This window comes from Mercurialis annua, linkage group LG3, assembly GCF_937616625.2.
Source record: "Mercurialis annua linkage group LG3, ddMerAnnu1.2, whole genome shotgun sequence".
NCBI lineage: Eukaryota > Viridiplantae > Streptophyta > Magnoliopsida > Malpighiales > Euphorbiaceae > Mercurialis > Mercurialis annua.
This window is the reverse complement of record NC_065572.1, coordinates 73,767,800-73,792,078: the sequence shown is the minus strand read 5'-3', so window position 1 is coordinate 73,792,078 and position 24,279 is coordinate 73,767,800. Positions and strand designations below refer to the sequence as shown.

Below are 24,279 nucleotides of genomic sequence, written 5' to 3'. Positions count from 1 at the left end.
CATTTCTTATATAACATGGCTAAAATTCCACTTTAATTCTTGTCCTTTTTGTTTACTATCCTTTATCCTTTAAACTTCTCTTTTGTACGATTTAGTCCATAACTAAATCGATAAATTCTTTTATTATAACTTATACGTATTATTTATATCCAATAAATAATACGAAGCTCGATATTAATACTTTCCCGTCAAAATCCAATATTTCCATTTCCGACACAAAGTGGCTAAATTACCACTTTGGTCCCTGAACTCTATTTTGGGCTTTACTTGACATTTTTCCTTTTAATTTCAATTCTAACTTTAGAATTGAACTGTAACCTTAATTTCCTCATAAATAATTTCCTGAAACCGACCTACTAAAACTTATTTATCTAAATTTTATCTGAAAACTTTCTAATAACGCCACCATGGCGAATACAGACTGGACAGGTTTTCGAATTAGCTAATTAATTATCTTGGGGTATTACATTCTTCCCCCCTTATAAAAATTCGTCCTCGAATTTTCATATACCTTCCTTAAATACCTTGTTCAATCGTAGTCTTACAAACTGCGATAATAGTTTACCTTTTTGATCTTCCTCGATAGTGAGTTCAGTTGTACTCACATATGTACTTTGTCATTAGGGACGATAATCTTCGTCACCAGACTCCCTCGTTTAGACAATCCATTACTCTTCTTTATTTGGTCGTTGTCACGACTTGATCTTGTTTTCCAACATCGTTTACTCCTATCATTATTCCTTGTTGAGTGATATGGACACTCAAATTATACGTGTTTCACTATCTACGTAGTCTCATTACCCACCATCTTCTCTTGTCTCGTTATTCCACTTATTATATATAAGTTCCTTCTTTTACTACTTAGTACTAGATTCATATTTATTATGAATCATTTCTCTTTCATCGACCGTTTACGATAATATCTTATTTATATTCCTCAACAAATCCTTGTTCATAACCTATCATTCTTTTTCTTCCACACTTCCGCTGCGATACTCTGATTAATCCTTCACTAACTGTTGACTTTGCAGTTAGGTTCATACGGTCTCTTATCTATTATTATTCCTCGGTGACAGTATCTCGATATACTTATCGAGTAACTTCCTATGCTAAAAATCCTTAACCCTCTTAGTACTACTTGATTCATAATCATTATGAATCAGTTCTCTTTATTCGACCTTCTCGAACAACGTTGGTTTATACGTAGGGTTCATATCCCTGACGTAATTAACTTCTATTTTCGATTTCCTCGTTTTAGAGGTACACTAGCTCTTAGCTTATTATATGTGGTCGCTATCACTTTACAAACGTGTAAAGTAACGCCATTGTACTTGTATTCTACATACAAGACTGCTTTAAGGATTTGCAATTCAAATCTTGATACGTTGCGATTCGCATTACATTACTCGTCTATACTTGTCGTGTTACATACGTTTGTTTTCATATAGGCCTAACAAGGTGATCAATCTTGTTCTATGCCTCTATGTACAGAGTCACTGTCAAAGCTTACTTACGTTAAAAACTCATCCATTTTAAATCACGATACTTTTCATTTCACAAATCATGTCATAATTGTGCGCCGGTATGATGACTTCTCTCATCACAAAAGTTGCAAAGACACTTTTCTTTTCTTTCAGGCACACAATGTATATGATGCATGTCCTATTAATGAATGCAATATTAATGTAGTGATGCATTTCTATTCGTGTCAATGCGATGTCTTTATGATTCGTGTCCGGGCACAATTATGTCTTTTCAAAACATCTCATTTCAATCAAACACTTTTCTTTTCATAAAACGGGTTTTACGTAAGTTTCTCTGACATCAGACTCTGTATTACTATTAGTTCTTATCGTTTATGGTACGATCATTCGCAATTTATACACATCTTTTGTACACGAAAAGATGTAGTTCTACTCGTTTGCTTCCGACGTCGTTCGAAAAGTACGTCATAAGTGTTGATTCGATCACTATTGAGCTTCTAGTGATCAATCTTCGCGATGTTTTCTTCTTCTATATGGTTTATCTGGTTGTATCTAACCAAAAACCATCACGACATACTATGTCTCTTCGGAGATGGGTGAATTCGTGTTATTCGTGGTATTCCTCTTCACAAAATATGGGTACTGCCTCACGTAATAATCTTACTGCTCATATCGTAAGCATACGTCCGTCCCAGCTTAACAGTTACTTATGTGCCTTTTACCGCATTGCGGAATATGTGTTTTGCAAAACTAGAACTCCCTTACTCCGATTGCAACTAATAGTCCTAGCCACGAAGGCTACTTTCCCTTGTCTACCTCTCGTAAGAATTTGGCCACGTCGCCTTTCGAGTTCTTTATGTGTTCATCCAAACTTGTAGCATTCATAATTCATATGTTCACCTCTTATTTGGCCATATCACAAACTTGATAACTTATTCCGCTCTTTGTAGACTTAGTGGAACATTAAGAACATATAATCATACATATATGTTTCATTCCTATGCTACGGATGTCTATAAACATTCTATGTCGATCAAATCCAAAGAAAATCAATATTCCCTAGATTTTCCTCGGTGACGTCGCGTATTTTAAGTCTTGCGAGCATTCCGCTCACTGTAGACTTAGCAAAATTAAGCAGCATCTAATCAATAAGCGCAAGTTCTATTCATAACAACCAATCACAAACACACATTTCATATATCGTATATATTATCACATGCGTACATACCTGTGAGCATATCACTCTCCTGAGTGATCGCGCTGCAAAAGAATACACAACTCATCTTCTCAATCATATAATCGCTGATCATTTCAATATCATCATCATTATTGATGATATTCTTATAATATGAGTCTCGAGAGTATATAACTCTTCACAGACTATAGGTACTCAAAAGCGTACTGCTTATTCGAGTAAACACAAACATATATTGTGCTCGCGCACACATCTAACTCGACTCCTATTAGCACACATAAGGGAGGACGTTTTTATAAGACGTTTGAAAAATCGATGAAATCGATGATAACGTTTAAAAGACATTACTGGAAATCCCTATAATCCGCAGTAGTGCCTAGGTACTGACTGACTCTTCCCTAAACTCCAATCACAAAAGAACAATGGCCTAGGAATACTAAACCATTGCTCTGATACCAACATTGTCACGACCCAAATTATTGAGCCGCGACCGGCGCTAGGGAATGGGAGTGGTAGCTCCAGAATCCGTAGCAAGCCTGAAAATACATACTAATTTTTTCGCAAATCATATTTTACATATGACAATAATATCAAAATACGCACGACCCCTGTTTGAAATATACATCAGAGTAGAAGCGTTTTACAAAATAGAGTCTGTCTATTCTAAACTACTGCGGACTTGCTAGAATGAGAACCTAGTCTCATGACTCGTACTACTTCCGAGAATTAATACTTCGGAAGCTTCGTTCTCCACATCATACCTAACTCAACCTGTAAAAATTGGAATAACAACGGGGTCAGTATAAAACTGAGTGAATACATTTAATTACAAGCAATATTACATAAAGAGTGAAAACGTTTGAAAACCTCTTTATATAGAAAGTATTCTTTTTGGATCATAATTCATACGATCTTACTTCGTATATTCACTCATACCTTTATAGGTCAGGTACGTGTCATAAACTAAGCGGTTATGTTATAGACGTACTTGATATACTTGCCTCATTCTTATGTCTTATGTACGTTTATACTACGTACATACTTGACATGTTTTCTTTACTGTTATAGTTTTGATTATCTTTATTCTTCTCATTAAGTTTCTCTGATTTTATCTTTCTGACATCGATAGCAAAGCCAACCGATGTAATCACTTCTCTGACATCGATAGCAAAGCCAACCGATGTGTTTTTCATATCTGACATCGATAGCAAAGCCAACCGATGTGTTTCACATATCTGACATCGATAGCAAAGCCAACCGATGTGTTTTTAATCATCTGACATCGATAGCCACGCCAACCGATGTATCTGATATCATATCTTAATTATTGCTCTTATCTCATATTGATTCTCGATATATTATACTTGATTTTATCTTCATATGGGTCCCGAGGACTATTATCGAGAATGGGTAAGATACAGGTCTCGGGATTCCTCTACCGAGATCAACCTTGTATCTTAGTTCTTATATTTGGTTGTACCATCGTACAAATTCTCGTTTTACGTTTATTATTTAATTATATATTTTCCTTTATGTTGTATTGATCCTTTATGGACCATGACATGCACATTGCAATCTACAATCATACATCTATAACACACGCACATATGGTATTCGTTATAATTAATAGTACGTATGGGAACGTACTATATTTCTTTGTAAACATATGAAAAATAGTACATATGGGAATGTACTATACTTTTCTCGTACATATTTGGTTCGATACTTGTATATTGCTTAATCCTTTTCCCAGTATTTTAAACATATATGTTCTTTTCATCTATTTATGTTATTCTTAAAATAACGCAGTACGGAAAGTAATCATTTTCAAAACATACATACATGTACTTTTTCAAACATATATTAAACATATAAGTATTCATATAGTCGTCCGTATATGAAAATACGCGACTTTATGAATATTAACGAGTAATTAAAATGTACTCACAGTGACTGCTATCCAATCTACCGCAATGCTACCAATCTATCACACAGGTTCTATGCATTGTCCGATCTTGTAGCTATTCCAGCTCGTCGGCCTGGTAGCTCGTCGGTACGCCCATTACTTATCCAAATTACCTGTACGTTTAATTCATAAACGTAAACTTTAGGGTTTACTTTCATTTCGATGAAGTTTCAAGGAGTTTTCAGGACAATGCGCAGGTGCTGCCTGCACACTGACACTGTTTAGTAAAACGACGATCTCTCCCAATTGAACCGTTGGATCGACATGAAATTTGACAGAGGCGTTCCTAAGAGGCAAATCTATAAACTGACCGTTGAGATTTTGAATCTGGCAAGTTTTAGGTAGTGTGCGAACGCACACAATAGGTCTGCGAACGCACACCCTAATTTTAAGGAGTGTGCGAACGCACACTCAATGTGTGCGAACGCACACCCTTACTTTTAAGGAGTGTGCGAACGCACACTCAATGTGTGCGAACGCACACTCTTAACAGCCCCCGGAAAGTCGTTTTCCGGGGCTTTTCAGCCATCCCGACGTGCTATACATTCAACTATACAAAACCCGCATCTCGGTTTTCACGGTAAGCTTGACGTTTTACCGTTTCGTTGATTATATTTTGAGTTATATTGATTCAAAGTTTTAGGCCACGAAACGATTTTATCGTTTATTCGATTATAGGATCGTATTTGGGTGTTTTGAAGTTAGAAATAGCGTTTTAGTTACGTTTTGAGCGTTTTGGCACGATGGAGCACGTCGGAAAACGATTTCCGGGCAAAAGCCCGTGGCTGTGCGTCCCACAGCCGAGCTGTGCGAACGCACAGCAGGACTGTGCGAACGCACAGTCAATGGACTGTGCGAACGCACAGTCAACTGTGCGAACGCACAGTCAGGTGACTGTGCGAACGCACAGTCATGGACTGTGCGAACGCACAGTCTGCTAGGACTGTGCGAACGCACAGTCCCCTGTGCAATCGCACAGGCAGACGTGCGTACGCACAGTGTTTTCGTCTATCGACCTAGTTCTTCGAGAAATTTTATACGCGCATATCGAGACGTGAAATGGGTTAGTAATTGGTTAATGTGAGACATTAACCTAATGAAGTTAAAAGTGATATTTTATCCATAAACGAGTTTGATACCGTTTATCGGGATAATCACGTGAGAGGCACGATGGTTAATAAAGCTCAGTGTGTCTAGTCTTGAGTCTAGAGTCAATCTTAGAATAGGATTCTGATGTCAGTCAAATGTTTTGAAATTTGTTTTAGATCCAGCAAGGCAAGAAGGAGCTGGACCAGGAGTTCGGGAAGCTTGACGTTCTAAAGCCCCGACGTATTTTTGGATAAGCGTTTTCTGTGAGTTTATACGATTTGCTTTTAAAGTATTTAAGCAATTATTTTATATTGCTTTGTGTTTGAATTTCATGTTTGGTATGCGAATTCTTTTTATGAATTGCATATGTTTGATTTGAAACCAGTATTGATCCGATGGAACGTGCTACCTATTGGGCGACAATAGGACTGTGTGATCACCAGTTTTGATATGACTCAGCTGGGAGCTGATGATGAATATGAAATTTACGATTGGGTTATGATTTAGATACGCAGAGTGAACTCGGCTACGGTGTAGCCTGGAAGTCCCCGTATCTAGTGGCTGGGCCACCAGCGAGTTGGACTCGCAATTGATATTTATGATTGGATTGATAGATTGATTATTAGTATGTTTGAGGATTAAGGTTTCAATCGGATCTTATACTTGGCCGCATATGATTGATTGCGATTTTACGTTTTATTTGAATACTTATTAGTAAATGTATGAACTCACTCAGTATATCCCAATATACTGACCCCTCACAGATTTCCTTTCAGGATAAAGACGCTTTGAAGCAACGGACTTCTATCCTACTTCCAGAAGTCTGTATTTTTGAGTATGTAAAGAAACAGTACTTTACTCTTAGAGCTGCAGTAGATAAGTATTTTGTGAGTCAGCTGTAATATATAGTTTTCTGTAAATATTACTCTAACGTTTTAAAGTTTTAAACGTTTTACGCTTGCTGCGTTATTTATATGTGGTGACTGCCAGAGGATATGTGTGCCTGGCATGTGTGCTTCTGCATGACACGTGTTTGCCTATGTCATGCATGACGTTTACATTTATAATTGCGAAAAATTATTTTACGTTTTTAGGCTTGCTACGGGTTTCGGAGCAACCACTCCCATTCCCTAGCGCCGGTCTCGGCCCTGAGATTGGGTCGTGACAAAGTTGGTATCAGAGCATGGTCCAGTTACCATTGCTTATGTTAGAAGAGTGATTGATTTTCATAGGATTCTACTGCAGCACCTAGAACTCGAGTCTTGTCTTGTCTTTGTTACGTATTCGTTTGATTTTCAAACTTTTAGCTTTCCCTCTAGGATGTGAGTCTGTCTTACGTGTGTGTTCGCTTGTGATGAGATGCGCGTTTATTACGGTATGCGTTTGCAATAATATGCGGTTATGTGGCTAAATAACGCTGTTTGTCTTGGTCAGGATGTCTGACCAACGACAAGAACTAGAGCGAGCTGCCGCTGCAGCACGTAACGTTATAGAAGGGGCGCATGACGTCCATCCAGAAGCTCAAGATGAGTCTTCTGTTCAGGGAGGAGGTGGTGGCCAAGAGGCCCAGGCGCAGGCACCTGGAGTGCAAGCGCAAGCCCAGCAACCTAATGTTGTGGGTTTCGATCTGAATCAGTTTCTTACGGGAATTGCGGCTATGCAAGCCAATCAGGCTGAGGTACAGAATATGCATCGTGAGCAACTACAGCAGCAACAGTTACGCAATGTGGCTTTCACTGATCGAGATATCGTTTTGGCCTATATGCGCCTTAAGCCAACTAAGTTCGACAGTACAGGTGATGCTCTTGATTTCCTCGAAGAAGTAGAACGTAATGCTCGACGCCTGCAAGCTAATGAGAGACAGACCATCATTATGGTGGAAATGTCATTGAAAGGACCCGCGAAAGATTGGTTTCAGCAGCACATTCAGCCAACTATGGATACTATGACCTGGGCTGAATTTGCAAACCACTTTAGGGAATACTTTTTACCATATGCAGTGACAGAGAGTTATCGTAGCCAGTGGTTGACCCTGAGTAGAGGCAATCGGTCTGTGCAAGAGTATGTGACGGAGTTTACCAGGGTGAGTAGGTTTGCACCAGACCTGACTACAGACCCAGTCAGAGTGAACTCGAGGTTTGTAGAGGGTCTAGGAGCTGAATTTGTGAGTCTGACGTCTGATATCGGAAGAACCCTAGTGCAACTGATTGATAGTGCTAGGCAAATGGAAGTTTCTCTGATTCGTTTTGGAAGAATTCCTGACCCTTCCAATGTTGCACTTGTGAGAGATAATACGTTTCGTAGCGTACAGAGCGCACCTACCCGATCATATGCTGGGAATTATTCTCGACCTCCATCACGTCAGCAGAGAAATAAGAGAGCTCGATATGGAACTAGAGTCAGTACTTCAGGCACTGGATTTAGTACCAGATCGATGAGTGACATGGGAGGCGGAGTTCCCATATGTCTGAACTGTAATAGGAGGCACTATGGCGCGTGTTACACTGCTAGTGGAGCATGTTTTAACTGTGGTCAACGGGGCCATTTTGCTAGAGATTGTCCAAGGCAGATGCCCCAAGGTTCGATGACTACTGTAGTACAGCCTTCCTATCAACAGCAGAGAACTGCGCAGCAGATAGCGTCAGGATATGATCAAACAGGAAGTACCTTCACTGGCCAGAGAGGCCGTGGCTATGGAAATCGTGGAGGAAGAAATGGCGGAGGACGCGGTACTGGTCAGACTTCGCAGGCTGGCGGGAGTCAGGCCAGAGTCTTTGCACTGAATCCTCAGGAGGCTCAGGCTTCCAATGCGGTGGTGCAAGGTACCTTTTCTATCGCTTCTCAAGACGCTCTAATTTTATTTGATCCGGGCGCTACGCATTCGTTTGTTTCACCTAGTTTTGCTAGTAAGTTAGGAGTGCAACCAGCGTATCTTAGGAACCCTTTATCTGTAGCTACCCCAGTTGGCGAGAGTGTGGAAGTTAGTATCGTTTATCCGTCCTGTCCTGTGAGAGTTCAAGGACGAGATTTGTTAGTTGACTTGATTTTACTCGAAGTATTAGCTTTTGATGTCATATTAGGAATGGATTGGCTAGCTCAGCACTACGCCAATGTGGATTGTCGAAAGAAGACGGTGACGTTTAACACGCCTGGAATTGAAGCAGTTTCAATTCAGGGTGATAGAATGGAATCTTCTGCAAGTATCATTTCAGCTATTAAAGCTTGTAGTATGTTGAAGAAGGGATGTCAAGGATTTTTAGCGATAGTACGAGACACAGAGAAGAAAAGTATAAATTTAAGTGACGTGCCAGTTGTGTCAGAGTATACAGACGTTTTTCCAGAAGAATTACCTGGATTACCCCCAGACCGCGAGATTGAGTTCTGTATCGAATTGGCTCCTGGCACGAAGCCAATATCGATACCACCTTATCGAATGGCGCCAGCAGAGCTCAAAGAACTTAAGGATCAATTAGAAGAATTGTTTGATCGTGGTTTTATCAGACCGAGTGTATCCCCATGGGGTGCACCAGTGCTATTTGTGAAAAAGAAGGATGGATCGCTTCGATTATGTATTGACTATCGACAACTGAACAAGGTGACGATTAAGAATAGGTATCCGTTACCTAGGATCGACGATTTGTTCGACCAGTTACAAGGAGCGAAATACTTTTCCAAGATTGATTTGAGATCAGGTTATCATCAGCTAAAGATTCGCGATGACGATGTTCAGAAGACTGCTTTCCGAACTCGATATGGACATTACGAATTCCTCGTTATGTCATTCGGATTGACGAACGCCCCAGCAGCCTTCATGGATTTGATGAATAGAATATTCAAACCGTACTTGGATCAGTTCGTGATCGTGTTCATCGACGACATTTTAATCTATTCGAGTACAAAAGAAGAGCACGCACAACATTTGCGGATGGTACTACAGACGCTAAGAGAGCATCAGCTTTACGCCAAATTCTCTAAATGTGAATTTTGGCTAACGGAAGTGGCTTTCTTAGGTCATGTGGTTTCACAAAGCGGCATTAAGGTTGACCCAAAGAAGATTGAAGCTGTGATAGAATGGAAACGACCTGAATCAGTTACGGAAGTTAGAAGCTTCCTTGGTTTAGCGGGATATTATAGACGATTTGTACAGGACTTTTCGAAGATCGCTGTACCTTTGACGAAGTTAACTCAGAAGAACGTGAAATTCAACTGGACGGACCAGTGTGAACTCAGTTTTCTGAAATTGAAGGAGTGTTTAACGACGGCACCAGTCCTAACGTTACCAGAAGGAACGGAAGGATTCACAGTTTACTGTGACGCGTCAAGAGTTGGGCTAGGATGTGTCCTTATGCAACACGGTCGAGTGATTGCATACGCTTCGCGACAGCTCAAGAAGCACGAAACGAACTATCCCACGCATGATCTAGAGCTAGCAGCGGTGATTTTTGCATTAAAGATTTGGAGACATTATTTGTACGGCGCTACGTGCGAAATCTTTACAGATCATAAGAGTCTCAAGTACATTTTTGACCAACGAGAGTTAAACCTCAGACAGCGGAGATGGATGGAGCTACTGAAAGATTACGACTGCACGATACAATACCATCCAGGCAAGGCCAACGTAGTGGCAGATGCCTTAAGCAGGAAGTCAGCTGGAAGTCTCGCGCACGTTACAACGACATGGCGGAGGCCATTAATCAACGAGATACATACGATGTTTAGCCAAGGAGTGGAGTTCGAGATCTCATCTCTCGGAAACCTAATGGCTCAGTTAACGGTACGATCGACGTTGATTGATCAGATCAAAGAGTTGCAAGCAGACGACCCTCAATTGACGCATCTAATCGAGGAAGTTCAACAAGGAAAGAGTCAAGATTTCAGTATCGTCAACGGAATCTTGAAATACGGCAGTCGAATGTGCGTTCCAGATGTGGAAGACTTAAGACAGAAGATCATGGAAGAGACTCATGGAACGATTTATAGCGTTCATCCTGGTTCCACGAAGATGTACCATGACATCAAATCAACGTATTGGTGGAGCGGAATGAAGAAGGATATCGCAGAGTTCGTGGCGAAATGCCCGACTTGTCAACAAGTCAAGTTGGAGCATCAACGGCCTTACGGATTTCTTCAACCATTACCCATTCCGGAGTGGAAGTGGGAGCAGATCACGATGGATTTCGTAATCGGACTACCCAAGACACAGAAAGGTTTTGACTCTATTTGGGTAATCGTGGATCGTTTGACGAAGTCAGCGCACTTCATTCCTATCAAGACGACTTATTCTGCAGCAAAGTTAGCGGAGATTTATATCACTAAGATTGTGAGCCTACACGGAGTTCCCGTGTCAATCGTTTCCGACAGAGGTTCCGTATTTACCTCTCATTTCTGGAAGAGCTTACAAGACGCGCTGGGAACGCGATTGAATTTCAGCACTGCGTTTCACCCTCAGACAGACGGTCAGTCTGAACGGACGATTCAAACGTTAGAAGATATGCTTCGACTTTGCGTATTAGACTTTGGAGGTAGTTGGGATACGTACCTACCCCTAGTCGAGTTTGCCTACAACAACAGCTATAATTCAAGCATCGAGATGGCTCCTTACGAAGCATTGTATGGGCGAAAATGTCGATCTCCTATTTGTTGGGACGAAGTCGGTGAACGAAAGCTCACTGGAGCAGAGATCATCCAGATTACGTCAGAGAAAGTTCCGTTGATAAAGCAGCGTTTGAATACTGCTTCCAGTCGACAGAAGAGTTACGCGGACCCCAAGAGGAAGGATATCGAATTTCAGCTCGGAGACTACGTGTTTCTCAAAGTGTCACCGATGAAGGGAATAATTCGTTTCGGAAAGAAGGGTAAATTGGCTCCGAGATATGTCGGACCATATCAGATCGTGGAGCGTATAGGCTCAGTTGCCTATAAGCTAGACTTGCCACAGGAGATGTCGCAAGTTCATCCTGTCTTTCATATTTCCATGCTTCGGAAATATGTACCAGATCCTTCTCGAATAATTCAACCGCAAGTGGTGGACGTGAGCGAGGAACTAACATACGAAGAACGACCAGTGCAGATTGTCGATACCCAGATACGACAACTGCGAACGAAGAGAATCCCTATGGTGAAAGTTCTTTGGAGAAGTCAATCTGTAGAAGAGTGCACGTGGGAGACAGAGGAGGATATGAGGCAAAAGTACCCATATCTATTTACGCAAGGTACGTGGCTAACTTTTAAATTCGAGGACGAATTTATTTTAAGGGGGGGGTGAATGTAATACCCCAAAATATTTTAAGATAATTACGTCGTGCCACGTGTCGTGATTTCCGATAAATTAAATTAAGAAGAATTTAATTTAATTATATCGGGAAATTTGAATAAATTTTAATAAGTCAATTAGCGGGATTTGGGGATTTAACTTCAGAAATTAATATAAAATAATTTATAAATCCCGTAAGGAATTTTATTCCGCCAAAGTCCGCGAAATAATTTATAGTATTTATGGTAAAAGTTTCAAGTCAATCGGAGACTGTTTAAAATTTGGACGCGAATAGGTTTTGGACTAAATTGAAACTTTTGAAAAGTTTCAAGGACCAAAGTGCAAGTTAGCCAGATATATATATAAAAACCCTTCAGATGAAGGATCCAGACACTCCATTCCTTTCATTCCTTTCGCTCGTCAGTTCATCGCCGTTTCCGTCGCTCGATTCCGTTTCTCGTCCATTTTCGACGTTTAATAACTCGAATTGATCGTATTCACGAGGCGAATCACGGTAAGCTTGACGTTTTACCGTTTCGTTGATTATATTTTGAGTTATATTGATTCAAAGTTTTAGGCCACGAAACGATTTTATCGTTTATTCGATTATAGGATCGTATTTGGGTGTTTTGAAGTTAGAAATAGCGTTTTAGTTACGTTTTGAGCGTTTTGGCACGATGGAGCACGTCGGAAAACGATTTCCGGGCAAAAGCCCGTGGCTGTGCGTCCCACAGCCGAGCTGTGCGAACGCACAGCAGGACTGTGCGAACGCACAGTCAATGGACTGTGCGAACGCACAGTCAACTGTGCGAACGCACAGTCAGGTGACTGTGCGAACGCACAGTCATGGACTGTGCGAACGCACAGTCATGGACTGTGCGAACGCACAGTCTGCTAGGACTGTGCGAACGCACAGTCACACCGTGCAGACGCACAGTCCCCTGTGCAATCGCACAGGCAGACGTGCGTACGCACAGTGTTTTCGTCTATCGACCTAGTTCTTCGAGAAATTTTATACGCGCATATCGAGACGTGAAATGGGTTAGTAATTGGTTAATGTGAGACATTAACCTAATGAAGTTAAAAGTGATATTTTATCCATAAACGAGTTTGATACCGTTTATCGGGATAATCACGTGAGAGGCACGATGGTTAATAAAGCTCAGTGTGTCTAGTCTTGAGTCTAGAGTCAATCTTAGAATAGGATTCTGATGTCAGTCAAATGTTTTGAAATTTGTTTTAGATCCAGCAAGGCAAGAAGGAGCTGGACCAGGAGTTCGGGAAGCTTGACGTTCTAAAGCCCCGACGTATTTTTGGATAAGCGTTTTCTGTGAGTTTATACGATTTGCTTTTAAAGTATTTAAGCAATTATTTTATATTGCTTTGTGTTTGAATTTCATGTTTGGTATGCGAATTCTTTTTATGAATTGCATATGTTTGATTTGAAACCAGTATTGATCCGATGGAACGTGCTACCTATTGGGCGACAATAGGACTGTGTGATCACCAGTTTTGATATGACTCAGCTGGGAGCTGATGATGAATATGAAATTTACGATTGGGTTATGATTTAGATACGCAGAGTGAACTCGGCTTATTGAATAAAACGTTATATTTAGAGAGTCTATTGGAGTAAAATTAAAAAATATGCTCTTTATATGCAAGATGTTTTCTATTTTATAAAATATGCTCTCTAAAATAGAGAGTACCATTGGAGATGCTCTTAGATAGATAGCACTTGAAAAATAATCAGGAAAATATTAATTACAAAATGCTGAATTTGATATAAAAAATTAAGAAGAATAAATAAATTAAACTGACATAAAATATTAAATAAAATTAAATTTATAGTTGATTTTTAAGCGTTTTCTTGACCCGCATTCGGTGACTTTTAACTGTTGAACAATTGATCTAATGCAAATGCTAATTTACCATAATCTTCTTGACCTTCTATTTAATCTTGCAGGACAAGGTCTTTTTTTAATAATCAAATCAAACATACTGTTATTTTTGCAATAAACTATGTGACGTGATAGCAATTAAAAAGTATAAATAATTTCACAACGCGGAATTGTTCTGTGATTAAAAAATGACATATATCTACTCTATGATTAATAATGTTTTATTTATAATTCTTTGACAAATTCATACCTAATTCCTTATTTTTTTATCTTAATTTCAAATTAAGTCTTTGCAAAACTTAAAGCATTAGAGACTGTCTCAACATGCATTGATTTATTATTTATTTAGTTAGCTCTATGAAACAGTATGAGAATTCTGAAGAGGCCACTTGCAAGTTTAATGAAAAAAAAATGTGAAAAATTCTTATATATATTGATATTCTGATTATATATTTGAACTATAAGTCTATAATTAGGTAGTTTTCTTGCATTATTTGTTTCTTTCCAGGGTAATAAAACTGCGATACTTAAATTCAATAATAAAATTCTTATATCACTATTATAATATTATGAAAACATTTACTAATGCCATTTGATCTTATACTGGCCGAATCAAGACAATGATATTTCAACAAATAACTATTACTAAAAAAAACACAAACTAGATAAAATTAAAAATTAAATTTATTGACTGGATAAAATTAAAAAAAAAAAACAAACTGAAGAGGCCAATTGCAAGTTTAATGAAAAAAAAAATGTTAAAAAGTCTTATATATATTGATATTCTGATTATATAATTGAACTATAACTCTATAATTAGGTAGTTTTCTTGCATTATTTCTTTCTTTCCAGGGTAATAAAATTGCGATTATTAAATTCAATAAAGTTGACAATAAAATTCTTATATTACTATTATAATATTATGAAAACATTTACTAGTGCCATTTGATCTTATACTGGCTGAATCAAGACAATGATATTTCAACAAATAACTATTACTAAAAAAAAATTCCTTAGTTAATTGTTTTTGTTTGGCTTATTGACGAAAACACCTTAAAGTTTTAAATAGTTTATTATTATTACCCAATTTTATTTTCAATTCTATGATTCTGCTTAAATTGAATCAAATTCTGGTGGGTATTTCTTAAGTATCATCCCATTTGGCACCGTATTTTGAAAATTAATACAAAAAGAAGTGAAGAAGATTTTTTTTTTTAAAATCTTATAAATTATACTCCCCCGTTCCATTTTATTTGTCCACTTCCTATTTTCACACATATTAAGAAAACATTAAATACTAACAAAATGGGACGGAGGGAGTATTATTTTATGGACACCAAATTAAAATTAATAAATTTGATTTATGTCTTTGTTATTAAATTACATCGATCTAAATGATAATGCTGTCAAATTTGTTTCTAACAAAATGTTCGAAATTAACTAGGCGGCATCAGTAAGTTACTTTTTTTTTTTTATCATTGAATAAGCTAAATTCATTTGTTAGTTTATTAAATAAAATAAGTTTATGGTAAATTAATGTGGATGAAAGTTGGATGTAGATCATATTGACTGTTTCCAGGTAAATGAAAAAATAGTAGTAGTTGCTTCCTAGCCGTCCCCGACATCCCTTTTTTAATTACCAAATTGCAAGATAATGAAAGTTAATTGTCCAAAATGATCCTTATGATTACTATATAAAGAGCAAGATTTTAGTTTCAATTTCATCATTCTTTCTCAAACACATAGCAACTTAAAGATTGTGGAGATTAACTAATTTCAAAATTATGGCCAATACTTGGCCATGGATAGTTTTAGCCTTGGCAGTGTGCTTTGCTGCCAACATGGTGGCTGCTCATGAGGATGAGCCATATCATCCTTCGTCGCCACCTCCGCCACCGTCCGTATACAAGTCTCCACCACCTCCTCCACATTACAAGCCAAAGCATCCTTACTACTATAAATCACCACCACCGCCTCCGCCTTCACCATCACCACCTCCTCCGTATTACTATAAGTCTCCTCCACCTCCGTCTCCATCACCCCCTCCGCCATATTACTATAAGTCTCCACCACCTCCATCACCATCACCTCCCCCACCTTACTATTACAAGTCACCACCACCACCATCTCCATCACCTCCTCCTCCTTACTACTACAAGTCACCACCACCACCATCTCCATCACCTCCTCCTCCTTACTACTACAAGTCACCACCACCACCATCTCCATCACCTCCTCCTCCTTACTACTACAAGTCACCACCACCACCATCACCCTCACCTCCTCCACCTTACTATTATAAGTCCCCCCCACCACCATCTCCATCACCTCCTCCACCTTACTACTACAAGTCACCACCACCTCCATCACCATCACCACCACCTCCATACTACTACAAGTCTCCCCCACCACCATCGCCATCGCCTCCTCCACCTTACTACTACAAGTCTCCCCCACCACCATCTCCTTCACCTCCTCCACCTTACTACTATAAATCTCCACCACCTCCATCTCCATCACCACCTCCACCATACTACTATAAATCACCACCACCTCCATCACCATCACCTCCACCCCCATACTACTACAAATCACCACCACCTCCATCACCATCACCACCTCCACCATACTACTACAAGTCACCACCACCTCCATCCCCATCACCTCCACCTCCCTACTACTACAATTCTCCACCACCACCTTACTAAAAATTTCACGTAAGCATATATATATACACTAATTTACTACTATTTGAAATTTTTGTTTTCTCTTATACATGTTAATAATAAGTGTCATGATGGCTATTTTTTGCATTGTAGATTATATATTTATGAAGACAATAATATCTCCAAGAAGCAGTTCTTTTCTTAGGAGATTGGTTCTTTTTCATTCTATTACATACACAGTGCAGAAGAAGTAGCATGGCCGAGATGTTCATAGATACATTCTTGATGATTCGATCTCGATGCTTTATTTATGTTTTTTTTTTAATTATTATTGTATTATTTCAATTTTCATTCCATAATAAAGGGATACGTACATTTGTATTTATGCATGGATATGGTCATTTTAGTGTTTTTTTATTATCTTTATACGTATGAATTAGTGTTGATTAATTGACGGACACTATCTTATCTAACTAAAATTTTGATGGAGTCATACTCTCATTTTCAAAGCTTCAACTTCCTGAAAAACCAAAAGATATAATAGGCTAAACGCAAATTTATGCATCCAATGGCAGATCCAAAAAAATTATATGGTAATCTCCCATACTAAAAATAAATAATAATGTACATATAAATATGTACTATAAATAATTAAGATAATTTTGTCGCCCTGACAAATATTCAAAGTATGGCTCTTTGCATTTTTTTATTTGTAATAAAACAATATAAAAAGTGGTTGTAGAACTCACAACCTTTAACTAATATATATAATAAAAGCATTTTGATTTGTTCAATTCAATTTCATTAGAATGATTAATTAGGTTTTGACCGAATAATGCACATCCCTAATTATTTTGGAGAAAAAAGAAAAAAAATTATTCTGATAGCTCTGACATTTACTATAATTTATAGTTTCGTGCTTATTATTTGAAAATCAAATAATATGATCATCTATTTTATTTTCGTTTTAGTCATTTCGTTTATTTTTTTATGTTTGTCAAGTAAGTTAAATGACTTAATTTATAGAATTTAATTTTAATTTAGTCATCAACTTTTTTTAATATAAGTATAAATAAATTTTTTATGAGACTAAATGACCTACATATTTATTTCATGTTTCAATTTTTTAAAATAATATTTTTACTATTTTTTTATTTTAGAAAAAAAATCAATAAAAGTAAGAATAATATAAATTGAATTTATTAACATCTTAGATCTTATAAAAATATAATTTTAGTTTATACTTAATTTTAACTTAGCTGGCTAATACTAAAAAGGGATAGAAAGATTAACATAGCAACAGAAATAAATAGAGGTATTTATTGTTTGATTTTTTAAACAAAAAAAGTGCACTTAAAAATTTACATGGAGTGGGATGAATGACAAAAAATTTGCTAAAAGATAAAAATCAAATAATTTTTTTTTATAAACAAAACAAAAACAAGGAAAATACGTTGTAACTTATCCATCGGGAATAATTATTTTTTTAGTATTAACAAGGATATTTATATTGCTGTAGTTAGGGTTGTATAGAAAAAATTTAAATCAAACAAGTCAAACCAATTCATCCAAACCAAACCAAAAATTGTTAGTTTGATTTTAGTTTGAAAAATAGAAACAAAATTAATTATTGGTTTGGTTTGTGGTTTTAAAAATTATAAACCAACATAATCAAATCAAATCAATATATATACATATAAACATATTTTTATTAAAATATAATTAAAAAAATAAAATTTCTATCACTAATTTTTTAAAACTGTACTTGATAAAATGATATATTTAAATATCATCTGATGAAATAACTATTATTATTTATAATTTTAACATTTATATATTTATTATCGATTAATTGTTTGTTTAATATATATGTCTAGTTATATGCAATTGAAATATATTTATTAAAAGGATTAATTTCATAAGAAATCATGAACTTTACACAAAATTTCATTTTAATCACGACCTTTAAAAGTTAGCATTTAAAGGCACGACTTTTCATTTTGTTTCAAATCTATCAACAAAGTAAAATTCGGTGTATTTTTTTCTTACTAAAAATTCGGTGTATTTTTTTCTTACTAAAAATTCGGTGTATTTTTTTCTTACTAAAAATTCCTAATCCTACATACTCTAACTTAAAGATGATAATATTTGGTGTTTATTTTTAATTTGGGTCTTTCTTTAATGGTTTAATGAAAAATTTAGTCAACAAAAATATATTGGAATGATAGATTTGGAAAAAAATAAAAGGTTATGATTTTATATAACAACTTTTAAAAATCGCGATTAAAATGAATATTCGTGTAGAGGTCGTGATTTTTAATGGAATTAACTCTTATTAAAATTAGATTAAAATAGACGTTTTTAAAAAATTGTACCATAATATAAATAAATAGTTTTAGTGATTAAGCCTATATATAAATTATAATATAATGTAATATGTTATAACTTATATATAATACTAATTTATATGTTTTGTCTTCTATTATCTAGATAATTTATTATTATTGTTTTTCCTTTATATTTTGAGCCTTGACATCCATTTTGGAAGAAGAAAGGACGAATATCATACAAATTAGTTGGAGATTTGTATATTTACTACTCTTTAATTATGTAATTTGGTTGACATTTTACAGTGTACATAGTGTATGAGGTCCATCATTGTTAATCGAATAATTCAGAACAAAATTAATCCAACATTTGCCAAGAGGGATGAACCTTCCATTAATTTTCTTTTTTCTCTCCAAAACCTCAATCTTATAGAGATTCAAGTTGAACCCACGTTGAGAGTTGTCTGAGACGTGCTTTGCATTACTATGTTTACTCCAATTATTGTTGGAATCGTCACATATTAATTACTTGAACACACACAACTATATATACCTTAATCTTCTCCTTCTGCATAATATAGTTTTAGCTAATTCCTACACTAAGAGTTTTCCAAAAATGTCATCAAAAATGTGGTCTCATCTACTCTTGTATGCCTTAGTATTAAGCTTAATATCTACTTATGTAGAAGCTTATGAAGATGATGATCATCTTTATAAGTCAAAACAACCCTATCAAACCCCACTTCCATACCATAAACCACCACCGTACTACTATAATTCTCCTTCCATTCCAAACTATGTTAATAAACCACCACCACTTTCATCTCTTTGGCCTCATCCTTCATATGCATACAAAACTCCACCACCACAATCTCCACCACCTCCATCATATTCATCTCCTCCTCCATATGCATACAAGTCTCCACCCCCACAGTCTCCTTCACCGCCACCGCCATATGCCTATAACTCTCCCCCACCTCCGGCTTATTCACCTCCTCCGTATGCATACAAGTCTCCACCCCCACCATCTCCTTCACCGCTGCCACCGTACATTTATAACTCTCCGCCACCTCCAGCTTATTCACCCCCTCCTCCATATACATACAAGTCTCCACCCCCACCGTCCCCCTCACCGCCGCCACCCTACGTTTATAACTCTCCGCCACCTCCAGCATATTCACCCCCTCCTCCATATACATACAAGTCTCCACCCCCACCGTCCCCCTCACCGCCGCCACCCTACGTTTATAACTCTCCGCCGCCTCCAGTATATTCACCTCCTCCTCCATACGCATACAAGTCTCCACCCCCACCGTCCCCCTCACCGCCACCACCATACGTTTATAACTCTCCACCGCCTCCAGCATATTCACCAGCTCCTCCTCCATACGCATACAAGTCTCCGCCCCCACCATCCCCCTCAGCGCCACCACCCTACGTTTATAACTCTCCACCACCTCCAGCATATTCACCTCCTCCTCCATACGCATACAAGTCTCCGCCCCCTCCGTCTCCCTCACCGCCACCACCCTACGTATATAACTCTCCGCCGCCTCCAGCATATTCACCTCCTCCTCCATACGCATACAAGTCTCCACCCCCACCGTCTCCCTCACCGCCACCACCCTACGTATATAACTCTCCGCCACCTCCGACATATTCACCTCCTCCTCCATACGCATACAAGTCTCCACCCCCACCGTCTCCTTCACCGCCACCACCATACATCTATAACTCTCCGCCACCTCCGATATATTCACCTCCTCCTCCATACGCATACAAGTCTCCACCCCCACCGTCTCCTTCACCGCCACCACCGTACGTCTATAAGTCTCCGCCACCTCCAACATATTCACCTCCTCCTTCATACGCATACAAATCTCCACCTCCACCATCTTCTTCACCACCACCACCTTACGTCTACAAGTCCTCATCTCCACCGTCTCTTTCACCACCACCTCCCTATGTTTACAAGTCCCATCTTCCACCTTCAGTTGCTTATTAAGCAAATTAATTTTATCTAATTACATGTAAGTGATGTTTTGTGCATTCATTGTTGAAGTATATATTTTTTTCCTATATTTCTTATGTATTATATATACTAAAAAATCCATTATCTTTGCAGGTCTAAATTACATTGAAGAGGAAAAACAATACTCCAAGAAATACTCGAATTTAAATTCTTTTTTTATATATAATTATATAATTTCATCTCGTTTAAGATGCACGTCACTCATAAGTCCTCAAATTTCGAAGGTTGTTGTATTTTATATTTTTATGAATGAGTGATTTTTTGTTGTTGATGGATATTCATTCATCCATCTATTTATCTTTTCTACTTTCACAATTAATTAAAAAAGTTGTGCATTTAAGTTTATTTTATTTTCTCAGTTTGTTTATTATTTTTAGACAAAACACATTCTCTAGAATAAATCTATCATAAAATTCTTTTACTATTAGTTTCTATTTAACTTGATACATAATAAATATTTCGCATTTAATAGTAGTCTTATTTATTTATTTTGTATATTTGTAGTCTTTATGTAGACGAAATTATAAAAACAGTCATTGTTTCATACTAACCAAAACGGCAAAATTTCATGCGAAAAAGAACCACGAGTATACAAAATAATCAGTTAAAGAACTGCTTAAATACAAAATATTTATTAAGGACCAAGTGGAATGATAGCTAATAGTACAAAAAATTTAGGATGTGTTTAACCATTTGCCTAGCCATATGCCCTTCCGTCTTTCAATTAATTAACCTTTTAGACATCCCAATCTTTAAATTTTACGGTTTCAGCTTTTGAAATAAAAAGTGACGCACAAGCGCCACCAAATAATTTGACACATAGTTAAAACTAAAAGATGAGAAATTAGATAGATTAAACTGGAAGATGGGAAATCAAATGGGTGAGATGGTACAAAGATTAAAAAACTGAACTTATAGTTTTTAATTAAAAACCTTATAATTATATAAAAAAAATTGAAAATAAAGAAAACTGATAATATATTTATAGAGTATGTTTTATTTCCAGAATTAATTATTTATATATATATAAAAACAAAAGCAAACATGAAATTTAAATTTAAATTATTTGTTTTATTGAAATTTCCCATACAATACAAAAAAGTTATGCCGCAAAAATCATATAAACCACATAACCTTTTTTTACGAAAGAGCAATTTGTTTTAAAAAAAAATACTAAATAGGAAAAAGGTGTAAAAATGACCTTCATGCATAGTTCGAGTATTTTGTTGGCACCTAAAGTATTTCAGATTTCAAATAATGACCCTAACGTAATAAAAAAAATTATTTTGCTGTTAAATGTGACACGTGGAAATTAAATGATCTACATGGACAGTGAGATGGTTTTGCATTTGATCTTATATTTGATCTTATATTTGCCACATGGACTTAGTCTACCTAAAAATTTCTCCAAATTAATCTAATTTCAGTAAAATGGTAAAATTATCATTTAACTTTTTGATTCATCTTCTTCCTCCTTTCATCTGAATTAAATCTCATCCATACACCAGTAAAACCACGCACATGTCCCTCTTCCCTTTTTTCTTGTTTTCTTTCAATTTATTAGAAAAATATAGCATCATTTGGTTGATTCGATTCTTTCCAGCAAAGTTCAAAAATTAATCAATCAAAAAATGGTTATCAAACTCCCATTATTTTCCAACTCTCCTTCAATAAATTAAGGTAAATGCAAAATGTCAACTTTCAATTCATGAACTATTGCTGTAAGAATGAAGGTACAATAAAACCCAAATCATCAATTAATACAATAAGAAAAAAAATCTATAAAATGATTAAATTTAAATCCTTATTTTGAGAATTTTAAAAGAGAAACTTGTGTGGCGGAGATGTGTATGAATGAAGAGATGGGCGGCTGATATGATTCCAGATGAGAAAAAGGAAGAACAAAGAGTCAAATGATAATTTTTACCATTTAACAAAAAAATACCAATTTGGTTCCTATAAAATCTATGTGGCAAACCTGATATAAAACCATGTCACTACACATGAGGACTATTTAATTTTCATATCACACACTTAACGTTTGAACAAACTTCTGTTTAATTAGGATGCTATTTTAATATTTTTTATTATGTTAGGGTCAAATTTAAAATCCGAAATATTTTGAGTGACAACAAAAGACAGTGGCTATATATAAGGGTCATTTTTACACTTTTTCTCTACTAAATATAAAGAGACGGGCAGAGAGACGATGATATTTAGCAAAAGACCGAAAATCATCTCCTCTTGTCTACCATTTTTTTTGATCAAAACCCCTCTGCTTTACTAAATTTTTTATTTAAAATATATGTATGACTTAATTTACCATTGAAACATAACCATATATATTCTTTTTTTATTTTGTTAACTGAAATTCATATTCTCTTTTTTTTTGAGGAATAAGTAATAATCATTAATCAATCATAAGCAGTTACATTTGTGAGGAACTCAGGAAAGTGACAGAACCACTCCTGATGACCTGAAATGGAACGGGCATTTTGCGCCATAACATGCGCTGCCTGATTCGCAGATCGTCTCACGAAAGAAAATATAATATTATGAAACTGCTTAGCTAAATTCGTACAATCTTCAACGAGCAACTCCGGTTCCACCAAACTTGGATTTCGTAAAGCCAACACAACATCCATGGCATCGGATTCCACAACCACCTTACCATGGCCCTTTAACCAACTCAACGCTTCTCGAATACCCATGATTTCCGCCAAACGGGGAGAAAACAAACCCGACACATTAATATGGCGAGCTTGGATGATCCTGCCAAGCCAATCTCTCACTACAACTCCAATACCAATTTGTTGTTTACCATTAAACACAGCTGCGTCAACATTCATTTTTACCCAACCTTGTGCCGGAGGGCTCCACTTCACAGCACCATCACCATTGTTTACCACCGCTGCCCGAAGCCGCTGATCTGAACCATTAGCAGCCAACCAAGAAGAGAGCTGAAACGCAGCTTCAGAAACAATAGTCTTAGCATTTCCAGCAACCTTTTTCCAGATTACTGAATTTCTATTCAACCACAAATTCCAACACACATAAGCTGCCAACGCTTGGTCTTCCCTACTGAGCTTCTCCATCCACGCATTACACCAAGAGCAGAAATCACTCTGGACGTCAGACATACCTGCTAATCTCGCCATGATCCAACTCTCCCTAGCCATGCTACAACTACTGAAGAGGTGAAGAGCTGTTTCGTGAGAAGAATTGCAAACCGAACACGTTGAGATTATGAAAACTCTACGACTTGCTAAAGCGTCAACTGTCGGAAGAAAGCCTGCACAAGACCTCCACAGAAAATTCCTAATATGCAACGGCACTGGTAACGCCCAGATTCTGCCCCAAATACTC

General features: G+C 37.0%; 1 protein-coding gene across 1 annotated transcript; it reads left to right on the top strand.

The window, feature by feature from the left end:
• The first annotated feature begins 15,607 nt into the window (after positions 1-15,607).
• LOC126672997 (extensin-2-like) lies at positions 15,608-21,258 on the top strand. The gene is made up of 4 exons (XM_056105106.1): positions 15,608-16,594; positions 16,708-16,766; positions 19,342-20,911; positions 21,007-21,258. The coding sequence occupies exons 1-3, from the start codon at positions 15,673-15,675 to the stop codon at positions 20,884-20,886; spliced, it is 2,526 nt and encodes an 841-aa protein (XP_055961081.1). The 5' UTR covers positions 15,608-15,672; the 3' UTR covers positions 20,887-20,911; positions 21,007-21,258.
• The last annotated feature ends 3,021 nt before the right edge of the window (positions 21,259-24,279 follow it).

Excerpts from the sequence above, each read along its gene's own strand:
- LOC126672997 (XM_056105106.1), top strand. The coding sequence starts at position 15,673 with ATGGCCAATACTTGGCCATGGATAGTTTTAGCCTTGGCAGTGTGCTTT. Across the intron at positions 16,595-16,707 it reads TTCTCCACCACCACCTTACT|ATTATATATTTATGAAGACA; the intron begins AAAAATTTCACG and ends TTTGCATTGTAG. Across the intron at positions 16,767-19,341 it reads GTTCTTTTCTTAGGAGATTG|TTGTCTGAGACGTGCTTTGC; the intron begins GTTCTTTTTCAT and ends CCACGTTGAGAG.